Source organism: Battus philenor, unplaced genomic scaffold (assembly GCF_028537555.1).
Source record: "Battus philenor isolate CCGP_79_NKW_IND1 unplaced genomic scaffold, ilBatPhil1.0.hap1 SCAF_18, whole genome shotgun sequence".
NCBI lineage: Eukaryota > Metazoa > Arthropoda > Insecta > Lepidoptera > Papilionidae > Battus > Battus philenor.
The window spans coordinates 2,120,451-2,133,452 of NW_027181680.1; the positions used below are offsets into that span (position 1 = coordinate 2,120,451).

General features: G+C 33.2%; 1 protein-coding gene across 1 annotated transcript in view; it reads left to right on the top strand.

Annotated features, from left to right (window-relative positions):
- The window catches only part of LOC137920355 (neural cell adhesion molecule 1-like), a 226,398-nt gene extending 213,634 nt beyond the window's left edge, over nt 1-12,764 (top strand). The window contains exons 12-17 of the mRNA XM_068763660.1: nt 1,475-1,648; nt 2,631-2,780; nt 3,245-3,350; nt 3,974-4,116; nt 10,920-11,041; nt 12,675-12,764. Of these exons, the coding sequence (XP_068619761.1) occupies nt 1,475-1,648; nt 2,631-2,780; nt 3,245-3,350; nt 3,974-4,116; nt 10,920-11,041; nt 12,675-12,689 (710 nt within the window). The 3' untranslated portion in view covers nt 12,690-12,764. The remainder of the gene's footprint in view (nt 1-1,474; nt 1,649-2,630; nt 2,781-3,244; nt 3,351-3,973; nt 4,117-10,919; nt 11,042-12,674) is intronic.
- The last annotated feature ends 238 nt before the right edge of the window (nt 12,765-13,002 follow it).

The following is a 13,002-nucleotide window of genomic DNA, read 5'->3' on the forward strand; positions in this document are numbered from 1 at the left end:
AGAGACATAGTAAAGCTGTGACAATGACGATATGTATGGGTTTTTCTGGAATAATTATGTAAAATAAGCATAAAATAATTGAAGACACGTCTCTTTATAAACGCTATATAAATTCTAACGAACAAGTGCACGGATACATTGAAACAGAGCAATCCGTCACAGCCGTTGAGCAAATTAATAATTCCGTTGACTTCATTAAAATATGCCGGTATATCAAATTTCGCGGTCCTCGGTTGAAATTCGTAGAATACGGGGCTTTAAAATATGAGCGAAGTTGGCAGCTTAGCGAACCCGCGGCCTGCGGGGGGGAGCGCGGTAGCGGGTAACGAGAAAACTTACCGCGTCCAACTTTATACACATCCATTCGGTTCTCGAATATGCCGAAGTCCCATTCAAGAAATACTCAAATTGTGCCAGGTTCTTTCGTATATATTTTCTACGAAGTGTTAGTTATAAAATCGTCTTCAACAACTAGAAGAAATTGTCATTATTTTTCATTTCATATCAAGAATAAAATTACGAATATTTTCTTGGACTAACCATAGCTGGTTTTAGTTACCAAGTTTATTTGTTTATTAAATACTCCATATTAATACATATATGTAATAGTATGTATGATATATATATCGGTGGTATATTTGACCTCCATAGGCGATCTTATCGCTTAAAACAATCTCTATCAGACAACCATTGACATGCAGTTTTGGGAGTAAAAATAGATATACAATACGTAGATAGATATAAAATAGCTATGTTAAAAAGATATATGTACAACTTGGGACATATATAATAAAATAGAAAAAACTATATCATCATCACCAATTTTAGGACGTTCACTGCCGAATAATGAGCCTTCTTCATAAATATCCGAAAAAAAATTTATCTTCTGAAACATATATATGTACATATATAATCATAAAACTATAAATGTATATTACACATATAATAATAAATAATAAATGATAGTCAAGTTCATACTTTTACATTTTTAATAATTGGTAGTGATTGTTACTAGGAATGGATTTAACATCTCTGTCAAGTACAAAATGCTTACAATACCTTTGTAAATTAAGTCTACGGTTAACTATAGTTTCACTTACGATAATTTTTTAGTCTTTTTGTGCTTATTTGGGTCTTAATTTTAACCTTGCACAAAAATAATCTAAATTCACCTGTTATAACTTCATATAGCCATATTGGACGTTCGTAGTCTTGTTGCCTATTCTCCCTGCAATTCTATCTGTTACTTATATCTTATCTATTTCATCGTCTAATTAACCAATCTTTATTTATCTGAAATCAATTACATGTTAAGTATATTTCTTTGTAATATATCTAGATTAAAACATGATAGATTTAAAGAAGTCATGGAAATATCAAATATCCTTAAGATTGTAAATAGAGGTGAAGGAGTGATATAATCAAATTACGTTCTCGTATTCAAGATAAATTAAACAGTTATTATTTCCAATAGCACGTCCATCACCGCCTAAAAATTGCACAGCCAAGAGAATAATGAAGAATGCCGAACCCTACCTCTCTGTCCTGTGCACCGCAGGTTACGACGGAGGACTCTCTCAGCATTTTACTTTAGAAGCCTTAGGAGACACTGTAAGAGTGTTGGTCAATGCAACAGCAGAAACTAATGGTGAGTTTTTTTTGCATTTCCTTCCAAAAAAAATGATTACCTTAGATTATTATTACCTTATCGCTAGGTAAGTTATATATCTTGGTCTAGTTTGATATATGAAACGTTGATATTTTTGTTAATGTATATGATCTGTCAAGTTTATGTTTCTGCTTTCTGACCAGGACTTCTGACTTCAATATGCTCTTCAATAGCTGCAAACATTATTAGTACCAATAAAGATAAAAATAAAATACACTTATTCAACATTGAAACTTTAAACCGGAATCTTATTGATCGTCGTCTTTTTTATGAAAATCTACTTTATTAATGATTCTACTCTGCTTCGCAATGTGTTAGAGTTGTGAAAAAGAAGTAGGAAGAAACTCAATAAAACACATAATTTTAAAAAGTTTATCAATATTGATATATGTATGCATTTTATACCAAATACAACCTAATTGAGAACATAATAACCAAGCGAAATCATTCAAAAATCATCATTATCAACATTTACTTACAGATTCACGGGCGAAATAGCCAAAGGGTTAGAAATCTTGATGGAAGCATATATTATAAAGGCTTATGACCTTTCAATCAATTAAAAAATCCAAAAAATAAATTTTTCATTCATATAGTTTCATTTAGTTACTTTAGTTAGTAAAGCTGATGATGGTTTGCATAGAAAAGTGAGAAACAAATTCTTTTGTGCCTCATTCGTAATTTGCGTCGAATTTCCAGAAAGAACTTTCTAGAATTGCTATTACCGCCTGTAGTACCTCTACATAAATGTTTTAGTTACTACCTATGTTAGTTTGTAACATTACATTTTTGTTGTATGACAAAGTGTAAATAAGTAAATAAAACACTGTAACTTGAAAAACGTTAACTTTATTAAAAATATAACTTGGAGTTGGATCCAGTAGAAGTCTAAATAAATATTTATTTCTAACTTCATAGGCTTTTTATTAGTTATGTCTCTAATGTTATTCCTTAATCGTAGATATGTTGGTTTGGCTAAACATCAGTCTCTTGGAGCTGGATAGTTTGAACGAAGACGAGACGCTAGCTATCTTCGCTAGAAACAACAAAGGTGCATCCGATCCGGTGATATTACGAGAGTTTGTTTACAGAGACGCTGCAAAACAAACAGGTACGAATGTATTTATAGTGATGTGTTAGAAATAACACGATTCTCGATATTCCTATTTTAGAAGGAATCATTTAGAAAATCATTAACGCATATTCTAAACCTGGTGCACTGCGTGAGGTAAATGAAAATATAAATATAATTGAAAATTCACTGTTTACGCCTTCAACATGACACAGGAAATGCGAGATTAAAAATCAAGTGTAGATTTCAACATCGTTACAATTTCAGCCCTGTCTAGTAGTATCCATCCCTAGGACATTTAGAAGTCCACTGCTAGCCTAGGCTTTTAACATAGATTTCCAAGACCTTGATAATTATGTCTATTCACTTTATAGGTGGATATCCTATGCTGCGCTTGCTAATCCATGGTCTTTACCCTAGATCTTCATCTAGGTCGCCATCTTCTTAAAGACCCAGGCTAATATCAGTTTAATTTATATATACATCCTTTTCTTTTTGTTTAGAGGACACAACACGATCAGACTCGCGGTTTCCAGCTGCTGCCGGATTTGCTGGTTTAGCTGCAATCCTCACTGCTATTGGAGCTATCATAGTTTTGTTATTGAAAAAGTAAGTTATTGCTTAAAATATTAATCCCGTGAGTAAATATAAAGGTTCAAAAAAATCTGTGATAATTAACGTAAAAAACTATGATCTAGGAATGTAGATAAAAGAAAGAGATACAAGAAGTAAGATATACAAGCGAAGAATGACAGATTATGTGAAGCGTTGAAGGAATGAGTAGAAATAAATGTAAAGGATGAAAGCAAGAAATGAAACTTTTCTTAAATGTTTTATCTTAGCCTAAACCTAAATTAAGTTCTAGCGCTTCCTTCAAAGTCTCAGTTTCATCTACCACATTATTTATATCACTAGGTTAAGATGATTGTTCCATTATTTTATTATCATCATCATATCAACCTCAGGAAGTCCACTGGATATAGACCTATCCCATAAATTTCCATTAAGAACGGTTGGAAGCGACCTGCTTAGGATCCCCGTACGTTGTACGGTTTCCAATGACCAAAGGGATCTATCCACCAAGAGTATATCTTACGCTGTCGGTCTGATATCTCCACTCCTATTTTCTGTTAATTCATGCTATGTAGGTTGTTTTCATTTATTTACATACGCTACTAAAATATATATTAATAAAAAAATTGAAAATAAAAATAATTTTATTCTTAACACAGACGCAGCGAAAATGCTTCAACAAGCAAAAGACCGTCACAGAGTGTAGTGCAAGTCGACGCTAATGGTAGAAGGTACCTCATCGCATACCCTCCTCCTGCTGACAAGATGGAAACAAAACCTGACATTCTGAATCCTAAATCCGGTAAGCAAAGTACATTTATTTGTTATTTATTTATTTATTTAAGTTTATTTATTTATCACAATCATGGGCGATAGACCAAACATAAAGTATCAAAGACAGTCTTATCGCAAAACGCTATTTCTTCCAGACAACCATTTGACGGACTTGGTTAATAAGAGAAAACAGAGCGGTCAGTCAACAAGCAATATTGAAAGTGAATTTACATACATATTACTTATAATACAAAGTATTTATATGATAATTACATACATAATAAAACAAGTAATAACTATTTTTTGTTACATTATAACCTTTTTAGTAATAATTAAATGATTTTTCTGTAAGCCTCATATATAACAGAGTATAAATTGTAAAAAATATGCTTAGCTAGATTAAAAAAAAATCAATTACGTCGTATTTACAACAAAAAAAAAATCTTTTCTTTGCAATAAGTCTTCCAAAAATGAGTCATTTTTATGTATTATGTATTATATGATTGGATTCAACGTTTCATTGATTTGTGCTACTCGTTTGCTATAATACACAAAAATACTAATAATAATTAAAAGAGAAATACATTCAATTATGAAAAGGAACGAAAAATAAAAATATGTTTTCAAAGCCATGTTCTTATGATATTCGATTTTTAAATTATGATTTTTCATCAATTTCGAAAGCGTATGCGAAATCATTCATGGAGATTTATACAAGTCCTCTGATCTACCACAGACAGTAAATATACAATAAAAAATTTAGTAGTGATTTACAAAATTTATTGCACTATTTCCATTGTGCTATCAAGACACGGGCTCATATGCAGCGAAATAAAACAGAATAATTTATTTTATCTGTAAAATTTAAATTGAAATTTTTAACATTTTAGTTATAAAATTAGTTAGTAAACAAATAATACAGATTATATAAATTTCTTTAATCTTTGATGAACGTGAGTATTTTTCCAGAAAGATGACCAGTAGGTCGACGGATTTTTAAAAAATTTAGTGCTTTATTTCAAGAACGAGAAAAGGTTCATAAACCCTTTAAAATATTTGCAATGCCGCGAGTATGGCGGCATTCGTTCACTAAATTAAAAGTTTTAAATCAAAAACAACGTATAAGTTTCTAAAAAATCAAGAAACAAAGTTTTATTTTGTATTTTGTAAGCAAAAATAGTTTTTACCAAGAATTTAAATTTATTTATTTTATAAAAAACAATAAAATACATATTTCCTCTGACTTTATATTGCCTAATACAGTATGAAATAACATGTTCTGGTATCTGCGAGTTTAACAAAAACTTCAGGTATTCATGTGGTACATTTGTTTCGGTACGCTTCACTATAAAAACCAGAAATTAAAAACCAAATCAATAAATGTTACACTCTTCCAACCCTAGCTGTCACTCCTTATTTAATTATATTAAAGTCATGAATTCCCAAGATAGGTCAGACTTTCTCATACATTATGCAACCCGGGAAAGTTTCACTTCGAAAACTTCGTAATGAATAATTTAAATCAATTATAAAGATTAATTTTAGCTTTTAAATGTATTTCAGATAAAATTTATTCGTAGGTCATATATTAAATAATTCTTTTTTTTATACTTTACTATAAGATCTTAGCCATAGAGGTAGAAATAGCCGTGAGACCGACTACACCTTTAGTTAACTCTTCTCATATCAGTTAGCCTTTGTTACCCTTGGAGCTCTGACTCTTATCAAATCAGAGAGCCTTTGTAACCCTTTTAACTCTGGCTTTACTCTGATTAGGGAGGCTCTGTAAACATTATAGCTCTAGCTCTTCTTAAAATCAGGCAGCCTTTGTTACTTGTAGCTCTGGCTCTTCTTAAGTGTGGGTGCCTTTGTTACCCTTGTAGCTCTGGCTCTTGTCAAATCAGGGAGCGTTTGTTTCCCTTGTAGCTCTGGATCTCCTCAAATCAGGGAGCCTTTATTACCCTTGTAGCTCCGTCTCTTCTCAAATCAGGGAGCCTTTGTAACCGTTTTAACTCTGGCTCTACTTAGATCAGAAAGACTCTGGGAACATTATAGCTCTGGCTCTTCTCAAATCAGGGAGCTTATTTTACTTGTAGCTCTGGCTGTTCTCAAATCAAGGAACCTTTGTAACCCTTGTAGCTCTGGTTCTCCTTAAATCAGGGAGCTTTTGTTGCCCTTGTAGCTCCGTCTCTTCTCAAATCAGGGAGCCTTTGTAACCCTTTTAACTTTGGCTCTACTCAGATCAGGGAGACTCTGGAAACTCTGGCTGACTTGCTCTTCAAATCAGGGAGCGTATGTTACTTGCAGGTCTGGCTCTTGTCAAATCAGGGAGCCTTAGCTTCCTTTGTAGCTCTGTCTCTTCTCAAATAAGAAGAAGCCTTTGTTAGCCTTGTAGCTCTGGTTCTACACAAATCAAGGAACCTTTGTTATCCTTGTCTGGGTCTCCTCAAATCAGGGAGCTTTTGTTACCCTTGTATCACTGGGTCTTCTCAAATCAAGAAGCTATTGTTACCCTTGTAGCTCTGACTCTTTTAAAATCAGGGAGCCTTTGTTACTCTTGTAGGTCTGGGTCTCCTCAAATCAGGAATCTTTTATTACCCTTGATGCTCTGGGTTTATCTATACAACCTTTTTTCGATCTGGCAGAGAAATTACAAACCTCGTTCTCTCTAAGGCTTCTTGATTTGTCAATGAAGTCCGAAAAGAGTTTCACGATCACTGGCGGTAAACTTTTTTCAGGCACAGAGGGACTTTGTATATGCTTCTTTTATTAGTTATTTTGAAAGTAATATTAAAAAAATCGAAACCAAATGCTCGCCAAATATCGTGAATAATGTGCACGTTGGTATAAGAAACCTCTTTTACTCGTATATAGTATTAAAACATGGGACAATATGGTCTCGGAAGGAACTTGAACTAAATTATGCGAAAGATGAATTTAATTATGGTTTCTATCGAATTTTTTTTGGCTTTCTTTTTATGACGTACAACTAAATAGACATAAATGAAAAAATAACATATATTATCCTTGATGATAAGTACCGCGCTAGATTTCTATTTCATTATCCTAGGCCGTCATTGTTTTGGAGACATGGTTTAGGCAGAAATGTCTTATTACTTAATAGGATTATACGAAGAAAGGAAAACAATAGACGATCAAGAAATTCACCCCAACGTCAATAATACGTTCGTAGAGCGTTATCTCTGTCGCACAAAATACAACGACTAACAAAACGACACATAGGTAGTGTGGGACAGAGATAGTGCTCTATGAAATCGAAATTAGCCGATTATCTCTTTCCAAAGGTCGATGTGCAATATTTATCGCCAGGTATTGTATAGATGTACAGAACAGATTTCAGATGTTAAAATTAAAAATAAAAACGATTTTTTAATCTATAGAAATAAATAAAATACAAGTATATGTTTGTAATATTAAAATAACCGCCTTTTACTACACGCATGAAAATCCACGTGATTTTCATAAGGTATATATATAAAAAAAAAACAATTTTTTAAATTTTTTTCCGTCTGTCTGTTTGTTCCGGCGAAATGGCTAAACTAATTTTGACGGCACTTACTGGCAGGTAGGTAGTGTAAAAAGAAGTAACTAAGGCTAGTTTTATTTTAAAAAAATGAACCAAAAAAAAAACTAAATAAACTTTTTTCGTTAAATACCACGGGGACAAAGTCACGGGCAAAGCTGGTGTGTAATATAATTAATAATGAAATATTTACACAATACACAAATATTCAATTAAATTAAAATGCAGAAAACATATACACGCAAGTGTACATAACACAGAAAATAAAAATTCCACGATGTATCTTTTAGACCTACTTTTTGTTTGTTTTAAATCTAAAATCAAAAGTATATTAATAAAGTAAATATTATTATAGCATATAAGAGTTTTTAATTGAATTAAACGTGTGAAACCTTTGTTGATTCATTTAAATGACTGACATTATGAAGTATACACCAAACATTTTTAAATTTGTTTTTTGGCCGCCATTTCTCTGCATATTATCATTCCGATCCGGTGGCAACTTACTTCTTATACTGTTATAATAATCGACGGTTCAAAAGTACTTAATACCTTTTTGTATTATATATAAAGATAGCTTACAAAAGACATGGAAAAAGGAAAATATATTTTTATTCGGACAAGGTGACCTTGTTGAATAAACGAAAGATGCTTGACGTAGACCGGTTCTGTTGTAAATGGAACGTCTATATATATATATATATATATATATATATATATATATATATATATATATATCAGTGGACGTCTTACGGCTGAAATAACCATGTTTTATGTAGTAAATATTATGTATTTTAATGTATCTATCATATATAGATAATCCTATACGAATTTAGTGACTATTATTATTGACATGAAATGAACGTAACGTGTAAAATCACGCATATTACGCTTTTCTTGATAATGTATCTGTTGAGATACATCAGAATTTAAAAAAAAATAGTGGCATCAATTTTGTACGCAAAGTAATCATTTGTATGTGAATGTTTAGGTAATTTCATAATTTTCGAACGCTTGTTCAGTTTTTTTCTGTTGACATCCTTGGGTCTTACAAGTCAAGTGGTATGAATATTAATGTAATATTAAAAAAATCTGCCAAGTTAAGGGTTAAGATTAAATTGGTATATCCATAGCAATAATCCTACTTCGCCGTGACCGAGTATTAACTAGCACGAAATGAAAATAATAAGTGTACACAATATTAAATTTTAAACGGTATTTTTGTAAACAATTATGTGAGAATTATTATAAATATGTAGTTACTTATGTCTGAATTGGCAAAAGACATTTTTAGACAATTTTTATGTACCATACGGCCATTCGCCTGAACTTCGCATTGAACTTTTTCTGCGAGAATTTACAGCTAGTTTATTTGTATTTTCATTTATATTATTTAAATCCTCAGGAGTAATGTTACACCGATTAGTGTGTTTGGCACTAATCGGTGTAACATTACTCCTGAGGATGCTCCTCGAAGGGGTGAAATACGTGTTTAGAGATTTAACGGTGGTAGTTGTGTAATTCGCATTTGTTGCCGCATGCGCATTTATCAGAGGGCTGGCGGGCGGTGCATTTTATTGCACGACTATTGCTGCATTGGTGGAAGTAGCTATATATTGGTCCTTTTCTTACTTATATTATTTAACTTAAATCATTTATACTGATCACATATGTATGTCTCAATTACAAATATATCACTAATTATCATAATTTCTGTCAAAGAATTTTCTCCATCACAAATGTCTAATACGAGTTGGAAACATTCTGCATCTTCAAATGACCATAAAGAGATCTTTTATCCATTATGTGAGTGGACGACTTACTCCGCTCTTTCTACACTCCTTTCTTCAGAGAGGCGTCAAGGATATACTTCCAAGACGTCGTACACCACCCAAACCATCTGAAGGCCCAAGCACCCAGTTACGTACCAGAAAAAACCCGACAACATAAAAGCGTAGATCACTCCACGCAATACCGAACGAGAACGCATCGATCCCGAAAGGGATCAAAAGACGACTCCCAAAAAAAAAGCAAGACATGGTTTAGCCCCAAAAAAGAAGGTCATACACAAAGTGACGAGACACGCCCGAGCAAAAGGGCCCACTGCATAGTAGCTACCAGGAGGTAGAAGAAAGAAGACGACACACCGACGCCGACACCAACACCAACAATCAAGTCCCACACAGCGCACCGACGCGCTGGAAGGCGAATATAGTATAGCATTAGGAAACTTTTGTCAGCTCGGATCTTGGACCCGCGAGCCCTGAAACCGACGAATTTGTAACAGCCCCACAAGGCTAACAACAGATTCAACGCCCAGAATACATGCTTTCTACACTCCAGAATCTTAACATCTCAACAGGCAGCTGTTCTATGTGTTACTTGGTCCGTCCCTTAACTAAGCTAAAAACGAATCAAGTTATTTATAAACATTAATGTACAAGGTAATTTAATGTCAAATCTAAACAGCTGGTTCGCCCAGCGGGACCTAAGCCGTACGTAACTCTGACGAATCACACGCGAGAAGCAAATTAGCAGCCTTCGACCTTGTGAAGGTTATTAGCAACATTTTCATAAATTCCCAAGCAATTTGAATTATGTCTATGAATCACAGTAGTGAAAAGTTTGCGGTACACTATTTATAAATCTGTGGCGTATTACCTTGGTTAAATGAAAATTAATTAACGTACGTTATTAAATTTTTACTGTGCGTTTTTCACGTACTCTCATTTATAAGTGACATTCACTTTATTTTTCACATTGAATGAAATATACTTACTTCTCATTCGTCGACAAGTTCTGGCCAGAAAATTAAGAGGTTTTTTTAAACTTTTGAAATAAAATTTAACTGTTTAATTTATAAATTTTTTATTTTACTTTATTGGAGATAAACAGTAACCAAAGGCGGTAAAAAATTACAAACTTAGTAACATAAATATGTATACATATACATATATATTTATATATTTGTTCATATATATATATATATATATATATATATATATATATATATATATATATATACATCTGTAATATTATAATGTATGAATTTATATGGTTTATTTTTTGCTGAAAGGCGGAAGTTATTTCAACCTAACTTGACATCTACTACATAGACCAGTTTACGAAATTTTCCAAATTTTCCGCCATTCCGAAATTCATTCTTATCTTCTTTACCAGCCATCCTCTACTAAACGTATGCCTCCTTCATTTGTCTTCACTTCTCTCAATTTTGAGCAGGGACAATTTTGTACATAACAATAGCTTATTTATTGTTTTGTCAACAGAGAGCGAGCCTCCACGCGTGGTGTTGGAGTCGAGCGACAGTAAGAGCTACACGCTGCGAGACGTCCACAAGCAGGGTCAGGCTTCAGAACCCTACAGTGTCCCGCCGCCGCACGATGACGTGGTAATTTACGATCTGTTACCAGTAATTGCGACAGTCGACGCACATGTCTATGTGGCGTCTGCCAACTACAAGGACTAAACTTCACCGCAAGCTATCTATGGAGGATATACTATATATCGCCACGCGGGGCAGGTTTATCGGCGATCTCAGTGTGATGTTATGCAGGGGGCGCTGCTGCCTATCCTCTGGAAACTTGTGTGAGAACAGTGACAATCTTTATAATTAATAAACAAAGTATCTTTTACATAAGAGTACACTCTTCTTGAGAATCCAACCCGCGACCTACGATCGCAAGTCTCAATTCTCTACCGCCAGGCCATCACAGCTACAGTAGACGCATGAGTAATAGAATTCATGAAATATTTCAGGATTTTAAATGTCTTTAGAGATTCTGGAACTTCTGCAGTACAGGGAAACTCATCTGAACTAAATCATTTTTACCCTCTTTGTAAACCCAATCATTTTAAGAAAATTCATCATCATTAAACGGACATAATCAAATCATAAACATGTCAGCCGATGAAAATCCACTACAAGGCGTAGGGGAGGCCTAACCAAAGTTTGCCACGACCACCGTTCTATCGCTACCCGCATCTAGCAACTTCACACTGCCTTAACTATGTCGTACATCTACCTAATGGGCAAGCTAAACACGTCATATCTACAGGCTTGTGGTCGCCACACCAATAATAAGAATAATCACATACTATGAAGACAGACCTACATCATATATACAGCAATTAATCACGATACAGGCTTTGAACTAAGTGTAAAGATTACACTGGTAACAAAGACAAGTTGGGCTTTAAGCTTCTGTACAGTTTTAAGGCTGCTTCCAACCATATGATAATGTATTAAAAAAATATTTAATACTTTAGTTTTAAATCTCTTTTCTGTATTTTGGGCGAAAAAACAATATATCTCCACTATGAGGTTTCATGGTAAATATATTTGTTAAAATGAATTTTGTCTCACTACGTATTTCATAAATATATTTGTTCTCATTTAATTATTATTTAAAAAGTAATGAATACATTGAAGTCGAATTAATAATACATACGTTTTATACGATACAATAAATAAATAAATTTCAAAATTGTTGAATTTAATATTTTATGTTCGGCATTATTTTACGAAAATCACAAATGTGATCCGTGGAAGTACAAAAGTGACCGAAGTGGCAGTGGTTAGGTTACATAGCGCGTAACACAAGTGGCTATGGGGTTTTTAATTATATAATAAGCTGGAGTGGTCTAACACTTTGATATTTTAATGAACCGCAATTAAATACGTTTTAAAAACATGCAAGTAAGGTCGTCGTTCTAGCTTACAGACCTCCACTGTAAGGCATAAACCTGCCCCAAAGACATGTATGAGGTTTATATGCGATTTGGCGATCACAGTCTGGTATTTAGGTACAAAGAGATCATTGCTACCATCCTCTGGAAACTTATTTGTGATCAATCCTATGTAAGTAAACGAACCTGCGACCGACTTTCTCCAGCCTTGGTTCTTACCGCTACGCTACCACTGGTAACAGAAGAAAGGTATTAAGGAGATATAGTAGTCATATATAATACTCTGTGATGATAATCTATTTTAGTATTTTTTTAAACTTATAACTTAATTGCAGATGCCGCAGAGATAACGAGAAAAGGTGTTCAACGAATGCGTCTTGTAAATATATCATCCAAAGACTACATTGTAAATTCCAAATATTGCCAATTTATTATAATACTAAGTTATACATAGATAAATTCTTCCATATCAACTCGAATATTCTCTAGTGAGATGACGAAGTTTTTATTTGTTCGTTTCTAACTACGTGCTTGTAGATTGGATGTACATTTTTATTAACTCATTTATATTTGTTTTATAATTAATTTAATTTAAAAGTTGGAGCTATATATATGTTATAATCAAGACATTTAGTCGCATTAAATAAATAAAATGTCAACATT